This window comes from Nannospalax galili, unplaced genomic scaffold (assembly GCF_000622305.1).
Source record: "Nannospalax galili isolate Female #2095 unplaced genomic scaffold, S.galili_v1.0 scaffold471, whole genome shotgun sequence".
Lineage (NCBI taxonomy): Eukaryota > Metazoa > Chordata > Mammalia > Rodentia > Spalacidae > Nannospalax > Nannospalax galili.
In genome coordinates, this window is record NW_008330333.1 from 2,861,136 (window position 1) to 2,884,583 (window position 23,448).

A 23,448-nucleotide genomic window follows, 5' to 3' on the forward strand; every position below is an offset into this window, starting at 1 on the left:
CCTGGAACTCACTATTTAGACCAGGCTGGCCTTGAACTCACAGAGATCCACCTGCCTCTGCCTCCCAAGTGCTGGGATTAAAGGCCTGTGCCACAACGCCTAGCCGAAGATTTGTATTTTTAAACATATGTTTGCAGTTCTCAGAGTTGTAGAGAGAAATTAATTTTCCAGTGGAAAAGAAGAGTGGAAAGATGACTTGGCCCCATTCCCACTGGCTTTCTGCATCCCCCTGAGTCTTACCCGGATCTTGCTGTTGAGGAGCCTATCATTGATGTCCTCATCAAAACACTTTTGTGGGTACACATCAATGCAGTAAGTTTTCAGGTTTTCTTGAATCTGGGGAACCAAATACAAGTGACCTCAGCCCACCATCCACCCTGCTGTCTGCATGCTGAGCCCAGCCCCGCCTTGAGCACCCAGATCACCCTGCTCCTGAAGGCATTTCGCTCCTCAATGGTCAGGCTGTCAGCCCGGGCAATCACCGGTACCACGTTCACAGTCCGGCACAGCCGCTGCAGGAATTCAATGTCCAAGGGCCGTAGGCTGCCCAGGACAGGATAATGATGATGGTGATGGTGGTGGATGAGGGAGGAAGGAGAGCCAGTCCAAAGCCCACATCAAAGACTCTCCTCCTCATTCCTTCCCCATTCATGTGGCCCTCCCCCAGCCAGAGTAGCCACCTCACCAGTGGCCAGTGGGTGGCACAAAGTACACGCAGCAGTGCACGCGGGTGTCAGGGATGTGACGCTGGCGGGTGATGAGAAGCTCCTCTTGCAGGTACTGTTCATACTGTTGGTTGATGTAGCTCAGCACTGGGTCCCAGCTAAGGCAGAGATGTCCCTTCAGTGCTACCCCCTCCCAGGGGCTTATGCCTCCTGGCTTCTGGGTGGTCTACCTTCAGGTGGATCCATGATCTAAATGTGCTAGGACCACTTGGTCACCCTACACTCCTATCCCACTCTCTGTATCATGTATCATGTAACAGAGATCCCCATTCTCTACCTGAGGCCTAAACTTCCCTGTCTGTAAAATGGACTCAGTAATGGTACCTACTAGCTAGGCCTGATGGCGCAGGCAATCAAGTTAGGAGGATTTCATGTTCAAGGTCAGCCTGGGTAATATCGTGAGTTTAAAGCCAGACTGGGAATTTTGGAAGAACTTGTCTCAAAAAATAAAATAAGACCAACAAACAAACAAAAAACCAAAATGGGCTGGAGAGATGAGTCAGCAGTTAAGAGCACTGACTGTTGTGGAGGATCCAGGTTCAGTTCCTAGCACTCACATGGCAGCTAATAATCATTTGCAACAACAGTTCCAGGGGATATGATGCCCTCTTCTGTCCTCCATGGGCACTGCATGCATGTGGTGTACTTTCATACATGTAGGCAAAACACATAAAATAAAAATAATATTTTAAGCTGGGTGTGGTGGTGCATGCCTATAGTCCCAGCACTCGGGAGGCAGAGGTAGGTGGATCTCTGTGAGTTTCAGGCCAACCTGTTTACATAGTGAGTTTCAGGCCAGCTGGAGCTACAGGGAGACCCTGTCTTTAAAAGACAAATAATAATAATAATAATAATAATAATAATAATAATAATAATAATTTAAAAAGTAAAAAACAGAGCTAGGGATGTTGTCCACTATTTGTCTAGCATGTACCACATTCTAGGTTCAATCCTTAGTATTCCCAAAATATATGTGTGTGTGTGTGTGTGTGTGTGTGTGTGTATGTACATGTTTGTGTCTGTGTTTATACATGTTTGTGTGTGTGCTTGTGGATATGGTGGCCAGAGCTCATCCTTGGGTTTTTTCCTCAGTTGTTCTCCACCTTGCATTTTGAGACAAGGTCTCTCACTGGCTTGGGACTCATGAATTTGGCTAAACTGACTGACCATCAAATCACCAGGATCCCTCTGCCTGCCTCCCTTGCAATGGGATTAGAAGCATGCACCCCTGTGCCTGTTTCTTTTTTATGTATTCTGGGTATCACACTGGATTCAAGGTAGGCACTTTACCAACTAAGCCATATCACCAGCCCCCTAATTTTCTTGACTCTCTGCTGAGGTCTTCTCACTTTGAGCTCTTGGCAATTCAATGTCCAAACAGATCCATTGATTGATTGATTGAACCCAGGACCTCCCATATGCTAGGCAAGCACTTTAATGCTGAGCTGCTGTATCTTCAGCCCTTTTTTCACTTTTTGAGACAAAGTCTCAATAAATTTCTCAGGCTGGCTTTGAATTCATGATCCTCCTGCCTCAGCCATCAGAGTGCTGGGGTTACAGGAGTATGGGCGTCTGATGCATTTAGTGAGCACCTAGTGTGTACCAGACTGCAAGCTGGAAGCTGTATATACCTAACACTCTTCAACTTTGGAGAGTGAGGTGTGTATATCCATTGTATAGATGAGAAAACTGAGGTCGATACATCAGATAGGCTTTTTCACGGTGGGTTCCCCTCCCCTCAGGGTTTGTAGGAGAGGAGCCACCTAACCCAGGACCTACCATTTGTCATTGTTGATCTGGTCCCCAAAGCCGGGTGTGTCTGTCACTGTCAGCTTCAGCTTCAAGCCCTTCTCCTCAATAACTGGAGGGAGAGAGGAGGGACAGTGTGGCCCCAGTGGGGTTGGTGGGGGGAGGTGGGGTCACTCACCGTGGGTCATGGAGTGCAGCTCCAGGGTCTGTGGCATGGGCAGCTCCAGGCTGGGCAGGCTTGACTGCCACACTTTGGACTTGAACAGTGTGTTCACCATGGTGGACTTGCCCAGCCCACTCTGCCCTGGGAGAGACAGAACATAGTGGCCATGGCATGTGTACCAGAATACATCTCTCATACTGTGTGTGTGTATGTGTGTGTGTGTATGTGTGTGTGTACCTGCCTGTTCATGTGTGAAAGGTACATGTGCAGTCATGTATATGTGGAGGTCAGAGGTCAACTTTGTATTTCAGTTTGCCTGATTTATGCAGTGCTAGGGATTGAACCCAGGGCTTCATGCATGCTAGGCGAGCATTCTATCAGCTGAATTATATCCCTAGTTCACTCTTAAACTTTTTTCTCCTATTTTAAAAATTATTTTTATTTTATGTGTATAAGTGTTTTGCCTACATGTGTGTAAGTGCACCTGTGTCATGCAGTGCCTGTGAAGGTCAAAAGAGGGTGTCAGATCCCCTGGAACTGGAATTACAGAGGGTTGTTTGCCATTTAGAAGCTGGGAACTGAACCTAGATCCTCTGCAATAGCAGCCAGTGCTCTTAACTGCTGCACCTCTCCCCAGCCCCTTATCTTTATTTTTTACATTTCTATTTATTTTGTGTGTGCATGTATATGCATGGGTATCAGAGGACAGCTTTGGGGTATTGATTCTTTCCTTTTATGTGGGTTCTGGGCGTGGAACTCAGATATGTCAGGCTTGGTGGCAAGTGCCTTTACCTGTTGATCCATCGACCACATTAGCATCAACAGTACAGCATCAAGGTCAGGAGTGGTCTGGAAGGACACCTCATGGGCGATCCATTTATGGGTGATTTTGTGTCTAATGACTCAACATCCTGTATGTTTAATCTCAGCCCGTCTGTGGCTGGTCAGGCTCCCTTGACAAGAAAATTGAGTCCAGGACCAGGAGGTGACATGCCTACAGAGTCTTCTTTCATTCTTCCCCCTGTGGCTCTGCCCCTCACTCACCTACTACCATGATGTTGAACTCAAACCCGGTCTTCATGGCTTTGATCCTCAGCTGGTCCAGCACAGCCTCAATACCCACAGAACCAAGCATTTCACAGGGCGGGGTCCTGGGGCTTGATGGCCTTGAAGAGCAGGGGGAGGGTGACTGTCTCTCATCCATGGGGCCAAGGTACAATGGTGCCTGTTGCTGAGAGGGTTTCAAGGAGAAGAGTTAGGGCTGGGGCTCAAAGAGGCCACCCTAAATAAGCTTGCTTGTTCCCTTCCTCCCTCTGTCCCTCCCTCTCTTCCTCCTTTTCTCCCCCTTTCTTTGGTTTTACATTGTCGTTCAGGCCAGCCTAGAACTCCCTATGTAGCCCAGGCCAGCCCGGTCTTGAGCTTGTGGCAATCCTTTTGCCTCAGTCTCCCAAGTGCTGGGATTATAGGCGTTCACCACCATGTCTGGCTGGAAGTTCTCATTTCTGATCCTTGACTGAGTGTTCTGTTCCTGGCCATGAACCATGCCCCCTGAGTGGCCTGAATCCCCATGGTCTCAGGGTAGGGATACTAAACTCCAATCTTGAGATACTCCGGTTTCAGAAATCTGCCCTTCTCCAACCCTCAGCACAGGTAGGGGACTCTGGTCAATTAAGGCCTTGGTGAGGATGTTTGTGGCTGGACTGGAGTTCTTAAAGAGCACAGGAAGGGGAAGTGAGTGGGTTACTGGTTTATGTCCCAACAGAGAACATGGGGAAGGGGCTTGGGAGTAGAGGGAGATAAAGAGCAGAGTTGGAAGAGATGAAGAGGCAGATCTAAAGTGAAGGGGTGAAGGGGGGAGGGGGGGAGAGAGAGAGAGAGAGGAGGAGGAGAGGAGAGAGAGAGGAGGAGAGGAGAGAGGAGGAGAGGAGAGAGAGAGGAGGAGAGGAGAGAGAAGAGAGAGAGAGAGAGAGGAATATCAATCCAGGCTGCAGTGGGCAGAGAAGATAGGCTCTGAGGGAGAAGGGCAGGTACCAGCAGGTCACAGCAGACAGAGAAAGAGAAGCCAGCCCATGTGGCACCTGGTGGATGAATCCCAGTGGAAGCAGCTGGCAGGCCTTGGGGTGTGTGCTGAGGGGGAGGGGAGGGCTGGCAGTTAGCCACAGAATCTCAGCTTCCTTCCTCCTTCCTGTGACCTCCCCCCTTCCCCCCTAGGTAGGAAGGACTAAGGCCAGGGATTTGGAGCACCTCAAGGAGTAACCTAACACCCAGCAGTGACCTTGACCTAATTACACAAGACTCCCACTAGAAGTGGGAACGCCAGGTCCTCAGGCAGCTTCCTGCTGGTAAATGCGAGAGCCAGGGCCTCCACTTTAAAGTCCTTGCCCCTTAGCCGTCTGTCCAAGAAACTGAATGGAGACCCACACTCTCCCATGTGGTTTCTTCACTCCACCCATCTAGGTACCACCAGTGTTAAACTGGAACTCCAAGAGACTGATCTAGCAAACGTCTCTAGGTATCTACCACCTAGGAGTAGCCTAGGATGCTGAGTCATCTGTGCCCTGTGAAGCTGGGATTTACACTCCCAGGTTACACAAGGGACAATCAAGCATGAAGTTCAAGGTCATAGAAGGAGGAAGTGGCAGAGCTGGGACTGTAAGCAGGCACTCCCTCCTGCCTCTCTTCCTGTTCATAGGAATGTGGTACTTGCCAGTGTATTTTAGATGACAAGAAGTGTATGATGGAGCACACCTGTAATCCCAGTACTCCAGAGGAAGAGACAGAAGGATTTCGAGCATGAGGTGCACTTATATACATGCAGGTAAAACTTTCAAACATGGTTGGGTGTGGTGGCACATGCCTTTAATCCCAGCACTCAGGAGACAGATGCAGGGGAATCTCTGTGAATCCAAGTCCAGCCTACTCTACAAGCAAGTTCCAGGCCAGCTGAGGCTACAGGGAGACCCCTGTCTAAAAAAAGACCAAAGAGAGAGAGAGAGAGAGAGAGAGAGAGAGAGAGAGAGAATTTGGGAAATGGATGGCTCAGGTGGTAAAGTACTTGCCACACAAGCATGAGGACCTGAGTTCAGATCCCCATTGCCCATGTAAAAGGCCTGGCATGGTGATTCATGCTTATAGTCCCAGCTCTGAGGAGAATGTGGTGGTACCTTAATCCTAACACTGGGGAGGCAGAGGCAGGCTACTGTGCATCTCTGTGGGATGGAGGCCAGCCTGGTTTACATAGTGAAATCCAGGCCTGTTGGGGCTACAGGGAGACCTGTCTCAAAACACAGACAACAACAAGGTAGAAAATGATTGAGGAAGATGTCTGATGTCCTCTGCCCTCCACAGATGCACTCCCATCAGCACAAAGATAAACATGTCCACACACATACACACACACAAATAAATAAATAAAAAACTCTGGGCACTTTGCCCTTCTTGGATGGATCATGTATTTTCCTAACACTTTATTTTTGAGATAAGGCATCATAAAGCCCAGGCTGGTCTCAATCTCCATATGTAGCCAAGGATGACCTTGAACTTTTGTTGTTTTTTTGGTCTTATTGAGACAGGGTCTCCCTGTAGCCCCAAGTGACCTGAAATTCACTATGTGACCAGGCTGGCCTGAATCACAGAGATCTGCCTGCCTCTGCCTACAGAGTGTTGGGATTAAAGGCATGTACCACCACACTCAGCGACCTTGAACTTTTGATCTGGGATTACAGGTATGTGCCACCACACCTAGCTTCATTTCCTTAACTTTCACTATAGCTGTTAGCCAAAACTCAAGAGACAGGTCTTTCTGACATACAAGCTTTGGTTGAGCTGGTACTAGATGCTAGTAGAGAGAGGACCAGATCCCTGTACAAAGATTCTGCAGCTTCACACAGCAGGGTTAAGAGTGGCTGGAAAATGTCCCCTGGACCAGAGTGAGGGCACCTTTACAAACATTAGGGATGGAAGGCAGTACTGTGGGTGGGAATGGGATGGGAAGGGGCGGGGCTTCAGGATAGGAGTACCTGCATAAGCAGTACCCATGGCTTGTGGATTGCTGAGGGTTACCATCCAGCAAGGTTAACACATAGAGCAAATAGTACAAGACCGGATAGCGGTGGTGGATTTAATATTTCCAGGTCAGCAAGATGGCTCAGTGGGGTAAAGGTCAGCTGGGGCTACAGGGAGACTCTTATGATTTAAATTTAATCCCCTGAGGTTACATAAAGGTGGAAGGAGAGAACTGAGAGTTGTCCTCTGACCTCTACACTCACACGGTGGGCATGTATTGCATGCACGCACACGCGCGCGCGCGCGCGCGCACACACACACACACACACACACACACACAGAGTAAATGTTAAAAAAAAATTTCCAAACTTGGGCCTTTGTAATTAAATTGAGGCCATCTCAGAATTTATTTTTGGTAGTGCTGAGAATAGACCTCATGGCCTCACACATGCTAGGCAAGTGTTCTACCCCTGAGCTACACACTAAGCCCAGGGTTTTCTCTTCTAGTCCTCATCCCTCCCTATAGTTTCTCTGACTTTAGGCTTCTTTTGTCTGACTCTCACTTGGTCCTGGCATTGATTTGGCAAGCTCTAAGTTCTATCCATACCAGGGGTCAACAGGTGTTCTCTGTGAGGGGGCCAGGCCGTCCCTGAACTTCCTTTCTACCTCCCAAGTAGTGGGATTACAGGCCCAGTTCAAGTGGTGCTGGAGATCAAATCCTGAGCCTTGAATATGCTAGGCACTCTTATCAACTGAGCTATATTCCCAGCCCTCAGTTTTCTCACATAGAAAAATGGGAAGAGAGTTTTCCTTTTAGGATCATTCCATGAACAAACCAAGTAAGGTGTATGGTGCGTTAGGTGAGGTGCTTAACATTGGATGATTTTTTCCCCCTCTGCTAAACCATGAAAGCCACAAGAACAAAAAATTGTGTCTGTCTGTATGACTAGGCTGAGTGTGGTGCCTGGCCCCTTGGGGGCCAAGAAGACTGGGTGGGGGTGGGCATGGGGGTAAGGTAGTGAGAACTGCTTCCACTGAGGAAAGTCAGAGCTCCCAAGGTCAAAGGACCCAGGTCCTGGGTCTGAGAGATAATAGGAAAAAATGGCCTCATTCTTGGCTACATAGCGAGTTCAGGCCAGCCTAAAGAGACTCATGTTACACCAGGCACATCCATAGCTGCCCAGGGCAGAGTGGACAGAACACTTCCTCTTGCTATCCACCCCATGCTCTCTCTCTATCTCTCTCTCTCCTCTCTCACTTTATTTTTTTTCTGCACGAGGTCAACAATGGCTAGGTTCCACTGGCATCTTCCCCAGGCTGCTTGTTTGCAATACTGAAAAAAGGTGGAAAAGATCTTGAGTATAGGGAAACTGACAGCCTGTGGGTTTTCTCTCTGGGCCTCTGGAGTCAGCTGGCCCCTGGCGTTTGCCTGTTCCAGGAGCCACAGTTGTGCCTGGAGAGGGCGGGGCCGGTTGCTAAAGTTGCAGGTGGTGTGGATCCGGAAGCAGGAAGCAGTCTGAGTTCCCAGGACCCTGAGACCTGTCTAGCTGGGGGATAGGAGGCCACTGGAAGCACGTGAGATTGAAGGTAGCCCTGCTAGAGAGAGAGGGTAAGGGGGTGGTGGGTAGGCTGAGACAGCCTAGGTCAGGGTCAGTGTGGGGTCCAGAAGGCTAAGGGTCAGGGAAGGAGGGACATGCAGGGCCCTGGGGCATTGTGGTGGAGAGAGGAGAGGAGGGGTCCTGGGTCTGGAGTGGAGGGAGGAAAGGCTGGAAGGTTCAGGGGGAAGAAGACAGAAGGGGTCAGGGGTCATCTCATGGCAGGGCCAAGCTGTGGGTGGCCTGAGAGGCTTGGACTGAGGTGGTTCTTTGTGGGGCTGGGGCAGGTGGCTCCTGTGGAGATGTCTGCTGAAGACTTGAGACAGGAGCTGGAGGCCACTGCAGAGGAAGTGCTGGGGAGGCTTAAGAGCCGCCAGCTGTTCCAGTCTGAATGGGACACCGCTGCCTTTGTGATCTTCCTCATCTTCGCTGGTGAGTATGGCTGCTGCCCCCAGACCCACAGGCCCCTCCCAGGCTGTAGGGCTGGGGCCACATCTGGATACCTGTCTGTTCTGTCCCCAGGCACTGTGGTTGTGTTGCTACTGATGGTTATAGCTCACTGCTGCTGTTGCTGCTCCTCCTCCCCTAAGCCCAGGAAGGTGAGCCCTGGGAAGGTGAGCCTGGGAAGGTGAACTTGGGAAGGGGAGCCTGCAGTAGCCTCTTACCTACATTAGAATAAGCAGAGACAGTCCTCTGTAGAGGGTCCAGGCACAGCTTTGGGGCGACACCCACAGGACCCCTCTCTTTCTTGCAGGAAAAGCTCAAGGGTGTGGATAACTTGGCCCTGGAACCTTAACCATAGTCCTTGGCATGGGTCCTGGCTGGTGATAGTAACAAAGCTTGTTTGCCAAAGTCTGAGTCTGCACTGTGTTGTTTGGAATACTGAAAAATGGTAGGTAGTGTGGAGAATCAGAGGGATGACCATGTGGCTCCCAGATTGACTTTTCTTTTTCCTCTTTTTGAAACAGGGTCTTTCTGTAGCCCCAGCTGGCCTTGAACTCACAAAGATCTGCCTGCCTCTGCTGTCCAAGTGCTGGAATTAAAGGCGTGCGCCTAGCCCCAGACTGACTTAAATTTTTTTTTTTTTTTTTTTTTTTTTTTTTTTTTTTTGAGACAGGCTCTCACTATGTAGCCCTGGTTGGCCTGGAACTCCCTATGTCGGCTGGTTTCCAACTCAGAGATCTGCCTGCCTTGCCTGTGCCACCACACCTGGTTCCCAGACTGACTTGTGACATCATTCCACAGGGCCACTCTGCAGTCAGGGGTTCCTTCTCTAAGGTGTGTTCTGTGTGAATAAGTTGGTACAGGCTGTGATCTCAGCACTCAAGAGGCTGAGACAGGAAAACTGTGAGTTCCAGGCCAGCCAAGACAACAGCCAGACCCCATCTCAAACACAGAAAGGGGTTTGTGCACGGTATTAAGTGGGGGAAATCAGAACCTAGAAACAGAAGGCCACTGATCATCAGGCCCTACAGCCTGGTCCCTACTCAGACAGAGAGACAGACAGAGGATAGACTCCGGGTGAAATCTAATCTTTATTTTTCAGAGGACTCGGCTGAGGTCACAGAACAAACAGTTCCAGTAGTATAGCTTATTCATGGGGCTGTTTCCCCCCTGCCTAGGTCCCTCTTCCCAGCAACTCACAGCTCAATGTCACCTCTCACCTTCTAATGGGAGCTGAGTGACCCCTGGGGAGGGAGGAGAGTCCTGGGTCTGGTCCCATCCTGAGTCCAAAGGTTCCCATGGTGTCCAGGAGGGCAGGACAAGAAGCATAGCCATGCCTCAGCCCACCTCCTGGACTGCCCCATCAAAACACCAAGCCAGTGCCCCTTCCTCCAGGGGTCTCTAGTGTTGACTCCCAGCAGTGCAAATGTGTCATAGGGTGGGGAGGAAGGAGACATAACTCAGGGTGCGTGGCTGTGACAGACACTATGAGGAGTAAGTGCAGGGAAGGGAGATGCCAAGGCCCAGGGCTGCCCTCAGGAGGGATTCTGGAGCATGCTTAGAAGGGTCTGTAGCTCCAGTAGCTGGAAAACACGGAGATCTGCAGAGGGAGGAGGTGTGGTCAGCAGCAGATGCAGTAGCAAGGCCAGTAGGTACAGGGCTGTGGCTAGCAGGTGCTAAAGGCATAGCCAGTGGCCACAGGGGTGTCATCAAGTGCAAGGGTGTGACCTGGGAGGTGCTATAGGTATGAACAGTGGGGTGCTGCACTCTCTACGACCCAGGTGACATGTCAGTTACAAAAGGGCAGTTTGTCTGGGGAGCATTGTTCCCAGCTGGTGTGTATGTGTACAATGAACTTTATTATTTGGGGGTACTTATTAGGAGATGTGACAAGGGACCCTTGAATGATCCTCCTCCTTTGCCCTGCATCCCCTGCACACACCTTATCCTTGAGCTGCTGGCAGAGCTGAAGGGAGACGGTGAAGTACACCAGAGCATCATTGAGCCAGGGGATCACACACTCCACCTTGTGCACGTGGCTCACCTCTAGGCGCTGTGAACCCCACTCACTGGGAGAGGATGAGAGATGGGTCCCTGAGGTCCAGGTCTGGGCCCAACCCCCAAAATGCAGAGGTAGTAGAGGGGACAGACTCCAGGACCCCACCACTGCATACTTACAACATGGCCCCAGGGCTGTGGAGCACTGCGCCTCCAGCTGGGCGGAAGTTCTAGGTAGAAGCAGCAGAATCCATGAGGCTGAGGTAGAGGGTCCTTGGAAGGGCTGGTGCAGGGCATGAGGGGTGGGGAAAGCTTCACCTTGGTTGAGGTGGGCTGCAAGGTGTGCAGCTGGTACACAGTGAGGCACAGCTTATTGAGGTTGATGTAGACATTGACCAGAAGGTCGGAGGGTAGAGTGGGCGCAAACATCCGCTGGGGAAAGCAAGAGGGATGAGGCCCTCCCACCCCAGGCAGGGGTCCCAGGCCTACCCCAGCTGCTATTTCATAGACTGGGGCACCAGAGACTCCCCCATGTGTCCCCTAAATCTTCCTGTGTGGCTAGCCCAGAGGTGGGTTAACATATTGAGGGGATATGGGGGGTGGGGCGGGGAGGATGGAGACTAAGAACCCCAACCTAGAAAACTGCCTAGGTACATAATTCCCATTGGCTGGACCCTTCAGTGGGACTTCTCTCTCAGGGAAAGGGCTGTCTGAGGCACTGACCGTGAGGCCACTGGCTGCAATCTCGGGCAGGGTAAGGGTGGCTGGGGTGGTAAGTCGGTTCCGGGCTCTGGTCAGCTGCAGCATCACGGCATCCATGAGCTGGGGAGGAGCAGGTTATCACTGCTACTCAGACAGTAGCCCAGGTGCCTCACCTTGTATCCCCTAGCATCAGTGAGCAACCAGGACTGAATCTTACAATCCCAGCAGGGGTGGGTGTTTGACATTCAGAGGTCTACTGCATGGGGAAGTCGGACAGAGCTAAAGCTGGAGTCCTTAGTGTCTGAGTCAGCCATCCTCACACACCATGTGGCCTTGCTTTTTGATTAACACAGGCTTGTACTACCACCACAGCAATGACCATTAGCAGCTAGATCTTGGGGGCTACTTTACCTATATTACCATAGTTAAGAGTCACTATAGCTCATCCCCTTTAGACAGGTAAGGAATTGAAGGTGCAGAGTAGCTAAGAATAGACTTAAGGTTGCACAGCCCACAATATAGGCCCAGGACTGGAACCAGGCCTAATGCTGGGTCCCAGGTGGTGAGCCACTATTATATGGCCAGACCTGTGAACATTGACAGGGGAAGGGTCCGTTTTCAGTGAAGCCTAGGGGCAGGCTGGGACAGGGAGAGCTTACCTTGAGCACCTCAGCTCCTGTCTTGAACTGGTAGCTCTCATCCCGGTTGGCGAGGAGGTAAATAGCTTGGCTCACGTGGTTCCTGGCATCCTGGATCTGGGAACAGTGCCCCCACCCCCTCCATGTGGTCACGAGGCTGAAGTCTATCAGCTTCAGAGCAGCCACATCTCTAGGGTGTCAGTCTGACTCCAGCCCATACACCCCTCACTTCAGGGGCTGACCTCCCAGGGGAAGCTGTCACCACCTGTGGCCACACCATCTTCCTGAACTGCAGTCTCTGAACCTGGAAAGCCAGGCCTTATATAATGTTCAGAGTCAAAGCAGGCTGGATCTTGGCCCAAAGGTCAGATAGACATCTCCCTAGTACCCCTACAAAGTAACAAGTCTGCAGGACTCAAAGGGGAAAACAAACATGAGGAGGAAGAACAGGAGTTGAGCTGCCCTGGATGTGGAATGAGGCCCTAGTGACAACTAGCTCAGAAAGGCCACAAGGGAGGGTGGCAAGCACAGGTAAAGGCCCTGGGGTGCTGACAGGCTTCAGATTGGGTATGCATATGTATGTCTGTGTTTATGCATGCCCATCTGCCTATAATGGCCTACAGAGAGGCAGGAGGCTTGGACTTGATCCCAGGCCTATGGGAAGCCCCTGTAGAGTAAGGGACCATCAATGGTGTGTGTGGGGGGATGTCAGCTGTCCTCACATAGCCAGAGGCTCAAGGCAAGACAAGTTCTCCATCCCCCAACATGGAACAGGCTCTTAGGCCCCAAGGCACTAACTACCCCAGCACTGCTGCTAGGAAATGGCCTCCGAGGTTTGCTGTGGCCACAAGTCCCTAGTGTCAGACCTCTCCAAGGCAGCCGGCCCTGGGGAAGCCTCTGCCCAGGCCTGCCTCAGGGGCTCAAGCCTGGCAGATGGTCCCTCACCTGCTGCAGCTTCCACTGCTTGTCCTCCCGGAAGGCAAAGTGCAGTAGCTGGTTGTTCCGTGGCATCTTCAGGTTCACATCCTGACAGGCCAGAGGTGATAAGTGGGCAGAGAGACACCTGGCCTTCCTGGCCCCAAACACTTTGGTCATTGTTTTGGAGGGGAGGAGTTAGTCAACAGGGAGGTCAAAGAAAAGAAGCTGAGAATGAGGAAGGGCGTGTGTGTGTGTGTGTGTGTGTGTGTGTGTGTGTGCGCGTGTAAATTCCAAAGACTGAAGCTATGCTGAAGCTATGGAGGAGAGGGACTGTTCCACTATGCTTTGGGGCCTGCCTAGCATAGGGCCAGGCATAGATCAGATGCTGCTGAGTTAACTTTGATCTGGGGCTAGCCTGCTAATGCTCGAACGTCACCAAGTCCAGAGATGCCAGGCTGGGCCAAGTATAAACCCACCCTCCTCCTGGCCCTCACTGAATCTGAATCTATACACCCATCCCATGAGGTGGTGTCAAGGTTGCCTGTCATGTTACTGACATACAAGGAAACTGAGGCCCAGACCAGCCAAATGTCCTGCCCAGAGTCATACAGCTGGTGACAGGCTGAGACAAACAAGCAGCTGCCACCACCTCTGTCATACACAGGACTTTTGAGGGTAGGGTATTGGGGACTCACCGCCTGGCTGAGGGCATCCCCTTGTAGAGTCAGCACACCCTTCACCTGGTCTGTGCTATAACAAATGGGAATCAGAGGGGTGCCTGCTAAGGTCCCCCACTCCAGCAGGCTGCCTCTGCTGTTCCAGGATGGAACCATGGGCATCTCCTCCCCAAGGTACCCAAGGAGTATACCCCTTCCAGGGTTTCTGCCCAGGCCCAGCTCACCTACAGCTGCCCAGGATGAAGTTCTCTTGCTTGGCAGGTCCTTCTGTGCCTGAGCCTGGGAGAGTGAATCGGAGAGAGGCCTCCTACAGGAGATAGGGTGGCGCCACACAAGTCACCTCAGTTGGGCCAGTGCTTCATTCCAGGCCTCTAGCTACCCACACCCTTCCACCAGCTAGGAAAGGAATAAAGCAGTCAAGCCTCACCTGGTTCCTTTGACTTAGCCCTACCTACACTTCTAGGACCCTGTGAACCCAGATCTCTTCATTCCACAATCCCAAGTACCTACTGTGGGCAGCCAGGTGGGAATATGGGAGAGGCACAGCACCCAGTTGAATGGGGGTGTTAGAGCAGAGGGGAGAAACCACACAGTAGTCATAGTAACCTGCATTCCTAGGCCATTCTAGGGCCTGTGCTTTGCATCTTGTGGGCAAGTGGCTTACTAATCTTCACCACAGATACGAGGCCGGTTACGGTTAAACAGGCTCAGAAAGTCGAGTAACTTGACTGAGATCAGCTCTCTGAATATCAGGTGTTACTTTTTTTGTTAGAAGAGTCTCATATGTAGTCCATGGCTGGCCTCAAATTCATAATTCTGCCTCAGCCTCCCTGAGCGCTGGGATTACAGGCTTTTGCCACCCACCCACCCACCTGTTTGTTAGTCCTCCTCCTCTAGCCGCCCCCCCCGCCCCCGGGCTATCCCCAAGGCTGGTCAGAGGGAATGGCTACACTCACACAGCTGCTTGCGTAATTATGCGCGGCTTTGCCTGCGTCCAGGACTGGACTCTGATGCGGACAGCCCGTCTGAACACCGCGTGATCGGTGGAAGGGAGTGGGTGTGGAGGGGCCGGCCCGGGCGCGTTACCTTGAGGATGTCCTGCAGCTGTCTCAGCACAGCGTGCACCTCGGCGTGCAGCAGCCAGCGGAACTCCTCCTCCTGCGGACAGACCACTGTCAGGCCCGGCCCGGTCCAGCCAGGCCCGGCCCGCTCCACCACCCGCCTCACCAGTACAGCCCGTTCCGCCGCACTCGCAGCCATCGCTGTCGCCATCGTCGCGGCCCTGCGCGTCTCCGACTCGGTCTCGGGTCCGCAGTGCGTGAGCCGCGCCCGCCCCTTCTCCTCCGCACCGTGCGGATTGGTGAACCGGGCGCAAGCCCCGCCCCCATGCCGTCAGTAGCTCCCGCGGCCCGCGAGGGCTCAGGTCTGGGCGGATTTCGCCAGCTTTGCCCGCCCAGCACCGCCCTGACCACAGCTCTTTAGCCCCGCCCTTTTTACTTACTGATTGGCCGACAGAGCCTTTCTTCACAGTGGGGACCCGCACCACTCGGTGAGGCGGAGCCCGCCCAGCCCGGGCGCTGCACCAGCATCCCAAAGAGGTAAAGGGGATGCCATCAAGCTCCCGCCCCAGGTCCCCAGGCGCTTGGGCTCACAGGGCACAGCTGTGGTACCAAGAAATGTTTTATTTTTCTTGCAGTAGCTTTGTTAATTGCACAAAATCATGTTTTTGTCATTTAAACATCACACAATCCTATTCTGAAAGACATATGTTCATTAAAAACAAAGCAAAAATAAAAATTCACAACCTTAATCACCTAGATTTGTCATTTAAAGGAAAGGGGGAGGGGCTTTCTTATAAGCATTTTCACAAGTGTCACATTTTCTCCTTAAAAGGGAAGGATTTCAAAATAAAGATGAAATAGCTTAAACAGAAAGTCATAAAAAGGAACTTTACAGAATTGTCAACAATATTAAGACAACATTAACTAACCAGTTTCCTTAAAGCATCCTCCCCCCACCCTCCCAGGACAGGCTTGTGTCCGGACAGAAATGTTCAGCATCCTAGTTTGAAACCAGCAGTTGCACTGAACCCCCATGGGCATTCCCTATCCCAGGAAGAGTTGTGAATAGGAGGGCAAGGGAGCCTGCCCCAGTGTGGTTCCCTATGTATACACAGCCATGTACTTCACTGCAAATGCTGCCTTGCAAACCGTGTCTTTGGAATTCCCAACCCATGACAAGGCTCATGTGACAGTCTAAGTCCCTCTGGTCGTCTCCACAAGGCCTGCTGTGGATGCCTGGCTCCACCTCTGAGGGGAAATTAGGTTGGAGCAGGCCCAGTTCTCTTCCCTCCACACAGACCCAGAACTGTGATACTGGCAAGAGCAGCTAGTGAAGACACTCAAGAGCTGAGCCTCCAAAATGCTCATCATTCGTTCTGGTCAGGCTGGGTTAGATGGGGTGGAACAGAAATACTAATTCCATGGGAGGAATGGGGCAGGGAGTGAGAAGTGGGACATGCAGGGGCCCTGTGTAGAGCAAGCTGAACAGTTGGTCCAGCTGAAGGCTGTCATAACGGAAACAGGAAGGAGCAACTTCCATTCTCCACTGCTCCCAGTGCCCTCAGGACCCCTTTCCAAGGGCTGGAATGCAAATCCAAACACCAAAATTGCCTGGGAGGAGCTGGCTCCCCACCTGGGAGGTATAGGCTTCCCAGAACCAACAGCAATGAGTCTGCAAATTCTGCTCCCCATGCAGAGGTGGTTTGTGCGGCCATGCTGGTCTCTCTCAGGTTCACAAAAGCATTCTGAGAGCTACTGCTCATTGGTAGTCTCTATAGGAAAATCCACCTTGGCTGGAGGCCCTCTGTAGGGAGTCTGCTGGTTCACACTGGCCCAGGGCCTCTTCTTCCAGGGATCCTGTGGGGGGCCTTGGACCCCTGGCCAGCGCCTGCCCTGGGGAAGCAGAGGGAAAGCTTCCAGTGTTCCCCACCAATTCTAGTTCCTGTAGTTCCTTGATAGTTTCTTGGCCAGAATGAGGCCAGGACAGGACAAGCTTGAAAGAAAAGCCAGGCAGCAGTTTCTGGGCAGCTTCTATCCTGGGGTGAGAGGGCGGGGGAGGGAGAGGGAGAGAGGAAAGAGAGGGGGGAGAGAGGGGGGGAGAGAGAGAGAGAGAGAGAGAGAGAGAGAGAGAGAAACAATACGAGAGAAACACAAAAAGTACACAGCCTCCTGCTCCTCCAGGGCCAATGCCCAGCTCAAGAGCTTCTAGATAGCCACCTGTTAAGGCCCTCACTCCCTGCCCAGGACCTCAGGGAGGGAGAGTGCTGCTGTGTGCTGTACTGATGCAAGTCTCAAAGTTTGTATAAAAGGAAATGGAGACAGGAGACTGGTCCAGAGCTAAGTCCCAGCTCCCTAACCCCACATTGGGAAGAGGGGCCAAAGAGAAGATAGGAGGGGTGGACGGTGGTGAGGCTTAGTGTATGTAGGCTCGGTACACGGCAGACATATCATTGTCAGACTGGTCCAGTGCCTTGGCTCTTTTGTACACCTGGGGGGGCGGAAAAAGAGGTAGGGATCAGTCTCCAGTTGCAGAACTGCTGTGTGGAGACCCAGCCCTGATTCTTGGAGGCAGTTTAGATGAGGCTCTCTTGGTAGGCAGGTTGTGGAGCCTGGGCTGTCTGGGTATGAATCTTGGCTTGATGTGGGGTAAATGCCATAGCTTCTGCGGACTTGTGCCACAGCTTGATCTACAGAAGGAACGGTCCTGATCCCCATGGTTTATTGAGAGGGCTGCGTGCACTCAAGAATGTTAGATGCTTGGTGATGTTGTTAGGAGTCATGGTGGTGGTCCTTGCTGTGGATGACTCTTCAAAAATGTCTTCTTATCCTTGGGGCTACTGTGCCCTGCTAGTCCCTCTGCATAGAATCTGCAAAATGGCTGGCAACTCCCAGCCAGTATTTCAAAGGCCCTTTCGAGTCTTCCTCAAAACAGCAGCTGTGCCCTCTGCTTTACCTGCCACCTCTGCTGCTTTCTGTTTTTTAGGCAGGGTTTTCTTATGTAACCCAGGCTGACCTCATACTCTTGAGCCACTGAGTGCTGAGATTAAAAGCCCAGTATTAAATGTTTAATTTAGCTATATCCCAGGTTGGCCTTGAACTGAAGATGGCAGCTGAGAATGATCTTGAACTTCTGATACTCTTGCCTTCATTTTTTGAGAGCTGAGATTAGAGTGTAGGCTACCATATTCAGATTATTCATTTTTCCTTTTTCTTCTTTTTCTTTTTTTTTGAGATAGGGTCTCAGCCCTGGTCAGTATGGAATTCACTATGTAGACCAGGTTGGCTTTGAACTCATAGAGATCCACCTGAATCTGCTTCCTGAGTGCTGGGATGAAAGGCGTGGTCTACCACCCTGGCTTTATTTCTTACATGATAAAATTTTAAAAAAATTATTTATGTGTATGAGTATTTTTTTCTGCATGTAAGTACACCTGTGTCATGCAATGCCTACGGAGGTCAGAAAAGGACACTGGATCCCTTGAAAATGGAGTTAAAGATGTTAGCTGTCATATGGGTGCTGGGACGAATCCAGGTCCTCTGCAAGAGCAGTCAGTGTGCTTAACTGATGAGCAATCTCTCCAGTCACATGCTAAAATCTTTGTTTAAAAGCTTCATGCTTATTTTATGCTCCCTTCCATCAAAATATAAGTCCCACTGGGGGTGTGGCGCTGGCTGCACACCAACACATTCCCAGTGAACTAAGATACTAGGGAGTACATGCCAGTTTGAAAAGAAAGCTATTGTGTGACAGGCAATAAATAGGACAGCCAGCTCTGAAGGGAGGCTGCACAATCCAGGCAGAGTTACCATATAGGTCTGGTATAGCTGTCAACACAGAATGAAGGCTATGTGAAGACATTTCTAGAACAAAAACCAAGAACATCATCACTGGCAGGACTGTGATTTAAGAAATTTTTAAAGAAGGTCTTCCACCTGGGTTTGAATCCCAGCACTCCCAAGACAGCTAAGAACTGTCCGTAACTCCAGTTCCACGGGATCTGACAGCCTCTTCTGTCCTCCTTGGGCACTGCATGACACGGATGCATTTACCTACATGTAGGCAATACATGCATACACATAAAGATATAAAAATAATAAATAAAATATTAAAAAAAAGAGGTCTTCTCAGCTGAAAGGAAACAATACTGTAGAAAAATCCAGTTTTTTTTTTTTTTGTTGTTTGTTTTTTGAGACAGGGTCTTCCTGTAGCCCTGGCTGGCCTGGAACCTCTCCTGTAGACCAGGCTGACCATGACTGAGATTCACTTGCCTCTGCCTTCCGAGTGCTGGGATTGAAGCTGTATACCACCACTCATAGGCCCAGAAACCCATTTTTTTAAAGAAGAAACAGAGAAAAGTGGAAACAGTTATTTAGAGGAATGAGGTAAGAAACTCTTGTTGCCAGGCGTGGTGGCGCACGCCTTTAGTCCCAGCACTCGGGAGGCAGAGGCAGGCCGATCTCTGTGAGTTTGAGGCCTGCTTGGTCTACATAGTGAGTTCCAGGTCAGCTGGGGCTACAGGGAGACCCTGTCTCAAAAAGACAAAAGAAAAGAAAAGAAATCTCTTGTTAAGGACCAGTGAGTGGCAAAGGAATCTATGTGATTGGGTTTCTATTTTACGAAAATGGGCACAAGATGAATTCTGAGAAGGGTAAGGGTATCTACTCTAGCGCTCAATAAGAGGAAACATTGCTAAAAACAAAAGATTCTAACACAGATAACCGTACAGAAGTCAAGAAAGAAGAAACAGATGAAGACAGGGACTAACAGAAACTAAATGATAAAAAGATAGCTCCAAATCCAATCACACTTCAATTTAGAAGCAACTGTTCCAGGAATGGTCAACATTGAGAGTCTGCCCTCAGGGCCTGCATTGTGTAGAGTGTGAATTCACTAGATCCAGGGGCCTGAAAGTAGAGACTCTGCTGTGAAAAGAACTAAAACTACAAAGAACATTTTATTTTTGAGCTGGCCTGAAACTTGCTCTATAGGCCAGGCTGGCCTTGATCTCAGAGTTCTGTCTACCTCTGTCTCTTAGTGCTGGGATAAAGACGTGTGTATCACATGCAGTCAAAGAACACTTTGGAACCACATCTAGGATGAGCTTTATGGAAAAGTTGTAAAATACAAAAGAGATTCCACTACTGAGAGTCCATGGTTACAAATTAAATGGGAACTAAAAGAAGTTCCAGTTAGGGACTAGAGAGATGGCTCAATGGTTAAGAGCACTAGCTGGTCTTGCAGAGGACGTTTTTGGTTCTCAGCATCCACATGGCAGCTAACAACCACCTTTGAATTCCAGGGGGATTCAATGCCTTCTGGCCTCCACAAGCACCAGGCACACACATAACACGTTAAAACACTCATACTCACTGGAGGGGAGGCAGAAGCTAGAAGGTACTTAAGTACAGAAATAAGACAGCAGCTAAGACAACAAGTAACTTTTTCCAAAAAACAAACTTCTTAAAAAAACAAGTGTGAGGTCAATACATTATGTGAAAAGATACAAATAGAACAAGCACTGCAACTGAACAGTAGATACTGTGAGGAAGGAGGAAAAATGTAGGTCCTGGCCATGGACTGCGTGTACACTGCAGGATTCTATAATGTGTGGTGGAGCATACCTGTAATCTCAGGTATGGGGGTGGGGGGACTGAGGCAGGAGGACTGTGAGTCTGAGACCAGCCTGGGCTACCTAATGAGATTCAAAAGAGCCTGAGGTACAAAACGAAACCTTATCTGAGAAGGGTAACAGAAATTCCAGAGTCACAGTTGAAATATGGTATTTTGAACAGTTAACCATCTTGTTGAATACCTGTAGTCACTGCAGAATACAAATTCTCAATCTCAGAGATCTACCTGCTTCTATGCCTGGCTTTTCCCCAATTTTTAAACTTTATTTTGAGACAAGGTCTTACTAAGTTGTACAGGCTGGCCTTGACTTCTTCTGCTTCAGTCTCCTGAATACCTGGGGCTACAATTGTACACCACCACACCTCTAAAACTTTAGAATAATCTACAGATAAAGAGGAAAGCACATGGAAATAAATTATTGTGGCTCAGAAGGAAATTGACAGCTTCCATGTTCATGTCATAATGAAGAAGGTCTAGAACTGAGGCCTTGTGTCTCCCTTCAGGGATTAGATAGCAAAAATGATTTAGATCTTAAAGACAGAAACCAGACTGTGTCAGGAAAACAACAGAATAGTGCAATTTGACACATGTATGTTCTTCTTTCTTGGCCAAATATAGTGAAAATAAAATATGAAAAAATACGAGCCAGGTGTGGGAGTGCGTACTTGTAATCTGAACACTCAGTAGGCTGAGGCAAGAGTGACTGGAAGTTCAAGGTCAGCCTGGGCTACACAGTAAGACCCTGTCTCAATAAAATAAAGTAAAATAAAATGGAAGAAAAAAATGGCAATGAAAAAAATAAGCTAAGCAAGTAGAAGGACAATTAATAAATAAGAATTGGAAGGCTCTAGGGCCTGGGGCAGTCACTGTCAAGTTACCTCATTGGCTGCAGCTGCCATGGGAGTTGGGTGGTTGACAGCATCGCCCAGTGCAATGGCCAGGCGGAGATCCTTCTGAATGTATTTCAGGTAGAAGTCAGGTTTAAAGTTTCCTTGCAGAATATCTGAGGAGGGGAAGGCACTCATCAGGACTCCAAGATTCCTCTATGAAAGCCTCTTGCACAGTGTCACGTTCACTTCCAGCATTTCCACAGGGTATAGCCTTGTGGAAACACTTATGCCTCATCCCTCAAGAGGCTGAATCCTGAGTCTGGGCCCCCAATCCTACCCACTGTGTCTCTTGGGCCTCCTCTGACTTGGGCAAGGATTGACTAGGAAGGGAAATCTTTCAACCCAATGAACCATGAAAGAAGGACTCTTCTGGGACAGTCTGACTCAGCTCCCTAGCTCTAATTAAAACAAAAACGTGAGAGGCCAAAGGTTACTTACTTTGGCACTTCTGGTCCAGGAAGATGCTGGCCAACTGTCCCTGATTGAGGATGTCCAAGAGTGTCTGCTGTGACTGGCCTGTCACCTGGGCCAGTGTCAGGCCCTCAGCGATGGTGGCCATGAAGCTTCCTTGGACCATGTTCACAATCAGCATCATCTTGGCTGCATTGCCAACTTCACCTGCCCAGGACAAAGATGATTCCCAAGAATCTCACAGGCAGGGCCTCTCTGCCTTCCCTACCCATGTACCCTGGGAGCCTCTTTCATATACCCTAGACAGGAATGATTCTTCTTTCTTCCAGGCACTAACTATACCTGGTAAGAGGCCAAGTGAGGATGGATGCTGTCCCCAGTTCACCAGTGTGGGCTCCCAGCCTCCAGGCCTGATATGGCCAGACAGGAGGGCAGTATATTACCTAGAAAGAAGGAGGTCTTTCCCATTGCCTGGAAACAGCTGCTGCAGTCCTCATATAAACCCCTGTCTCCTGCTGCCAAGATCACCAACATCCCGTCATTGGACAATTGCTGATTCCCTGAGACTGGGGCTTCCAGAAAGCGCCCCCCTCTGGATACAATCACCTGTAAGGAAAGTCACAGCTTCTGGGGCCCTTGCCTCTCACTGCCTCTCCAGGTAGGGAAGAAGGAACATCCTTAGGGATCATGGAATCTTATCATAGGGTGTGTTAGCATGCAACTATCTAAACTGAGGTCCCAAGCTGACACATGTACCAAAGCCTACTGCTATGATGAGTCAGACAGGCCATCCTTTAAACAGAAATGAGTCACAGACAGTAAGAAGGGAGCTGGGGTCTGCATCTTGGTTCCCAGTATTCTGGATTTTTCAGAGACTGGGGGTAAACATGGCTATGTTGATGGCTGGACTGAAGTCCTGCCCTGTGGACCCTGCCCATCCCTGACCCAGTCACCCTCAAAGCACAAGTGGGCCCAGAAGACTGGGAGGAGGGACATTGTGCCAGACTCAACTGCAGATAGTAGCTTAAACCAAAAGGGCCACAGAGGCATTCTGGAGGTGTCTCACTGGGTTGTCAGCATGGTACTGCCTGTCTACTAGCCTACGGTAACCTTCTATGGTCATTCCAACCAGCTGAGGCTGTGAAGTAGAACAGTCAAGAGGCTAGTCCCAAGGCTCCCGGTATCCACTCTGTCTTTGGCACTAAAGTAACCAAACTGCTCATACTTATGTGGTTAGTCTGAGTCTTGGGCTCCCACTGAAAAGATGATCCAGAGCAAGCCTGGATAAAGCTGCTACCTGGGCCAGCTCAGTGACTGTGTCTGCATCCACCGTTGACATGTCCACATAGCACTTCCCGGGGCGGATTCCTTGTAGTACACCACTTGGGCCCAGTACCAGCTGTGGGGACATGGAGAAACAAAAGCCCAGGCTTGCAGCTAACCACTCAGGAGTTCCTGAGTCCCTGTTGCTTTTTTGGCTCATTTTGTGATCAGGAATTAAGTATTAAGGCTGAAAAGGAAAGAGCCACTAAATATTTAAGGGACAGAAAAGTAATGCTACACTGTGGCCCTTTATTTATTTTTTTGGTCTTTTTGAGTCAGGGTCTCCCTTGTAGCCCCAGCTGTCCTGGAACTCACTATGTAGACCAGGCTGGCCTTGAATGCACAGAGATCTGCCTGCCTCTGCCTCCCAAGTGCTGGGATTAAAGGTGTGCGCCACCACGCCTGGCCTATTTTTTTAATTTTAATGTGTATGCATTTATCGCCTGCATGTAGGTAAGTGCACCCGTGTCATGCAATGCCTGTGGAGGACTGAAGAGGCTGACGGATCCCCAGGGAC

At 50.2% G+C, this 23,448-nt stretch overlaps 4 protein-coding genes across 9 annotated transcripts in view; 1 reads left to right on the top strand and 3 right to left on the bottom strand.

Annotated features, from left to right (window-relative positions):
- The window catches only part of Septin12 (septin 12), a 12,922-nt gene extending 9,060 nt beyond the window's left edge, over nt 1–3,862 (bottom strand). For both annotated transcript variants that reach the window (XM_029569584.1, XM_008846503.3), the window contains exons 1-6: nt 3,682–3,862; nt 2,653–2,778; nt 2,505–2,586; nt 686–823; nt 426–543; nt 241–336 (exon numbers count right to left, since the gene is read on the bottom strand). In XM_029569584.1, the coding sequence (XP_029425444.1) occupies nt 241–336; nt 426–543; nt 686–823; nt 2,505–2,586; nt 2,653–2,778; nt 3,682–3,841 (720 nt within the window). In that variant the 5' untranslated portion in view covers nt 3,842–3,862. The remainder of the gene's footprint in view (nt 1–240; nt 337–425; nt 544–685; nt 824–2,504; nt 2,587–2,652; nt 2,779–3,681) is intronic.
- Nucleotides 3,863–5,419: 1,557 nt separating this feature from the next.
- Smim22 (small integral membrane protein 22) lies at nt 5,420–9,092 on the top strand. 4 transcript variants are annotated; one of them, XM_017801227.2, is made up of 5 exons: nt 5,420–5,455; nt 8,081–8,251; nt 8,525–8,669; nt 8,760–8,851; nt 8,992–9,092. In XM_017801227.2, the coding sequence occupies exons 3-5, from the start codon at nt 8,540–8,542 to the stop codon at nt 9,031–9,033; spliced, it is 264 nt and encodes an 87-aa protein (XP_017656716.1). In that variant the 5' UTR covers nt 5,420–5,455; nt 8,081–8,251; nt 8,525–8,539; the 3' UTR covers nt 9,034–9,092. The 4 variants fall into 4 exon arrangements, with proteins under 4 accessions (XP_017656716.1, XP_029425447.1, XP_008844749.2 ...); XM_029569587.1 differs by having other exon boundaries at nt 5,441–5,455; nt 8,081–8,229; XM_008846527.3 differs by lacking the exon at nt 5,420–5,455 and having other exon boundaries at nt 8,070–8,229.
- Nucleotides 9,093–9,751: 659 nt separating this feature from the next.
- Nucleotides 9,752–15,019, bottom strand: Rogdi (rogdi atypical leucine zipper). The gene is made up of 11 exons (XM_008846541.3): nt 14,842–15,019; nt 14,701–14,772; nt 13,839–13,921; nt 13,633–13,687; nt 12,965–13,045; nt 12,041–12,136; nt 11,403–11,501; nt 10,998–11,111; nt 10,860–10,909; nt 10,624–10,750; nt 9,752–10,281 (listed from the first exon to the last, which is right to left on the bottom strand). The coding sequence occupies exons 1-11, from the start codon at nt 14,884–14,886 to the stop codon at nt 10,240–10,242; spliced, it is 864 nt and encodes a 287-aa protein (XP_008844763.1). The 5' UTR covers nt 14,887–15,019; the 3' UTR covers nt 9,752–10,239.
- A 257-nt stretch (nt 15,020–15,276) lies between these two features.
- The window catches only part of Glyr1 (glyoxylate reductase 1 homolog), a 41,951-nt gene continuing 33,779 nt past the window's right edge, over nt 15,277–23,448 (bottom strand). The window contains exons 12-16 of one of the 2 annotated variants that reach the window (XM_008846550.2): nt 22,906–23,007; nt 22,052–22,214; nt 21,636–21,815; nt 21,186–21,310; nt 15,277–17,163 (exon numbers count right to left, since the gene is read on the bottom strand). In XM_008846550.2, coding sequence (XP_008844772.2) covers nt 17,089–17,163; nt 21,186–21,310; nt 21,636–21,815; nt 22,052–22,214; nt 22,906–23,007 — 645 coding nt within the window. In that variant the 3' untranslated portion in view covers nt 15,277–17,088. The remainder of the gene's footprint in view (nt 17,164–21,185; nt 21,311–21,635; nt 21,816–22,051; nt 22,215–22,905; nt 23,008–23,448) is intronic. The other variant, XM_008846555.3, reaches the window with a different exon arrangement.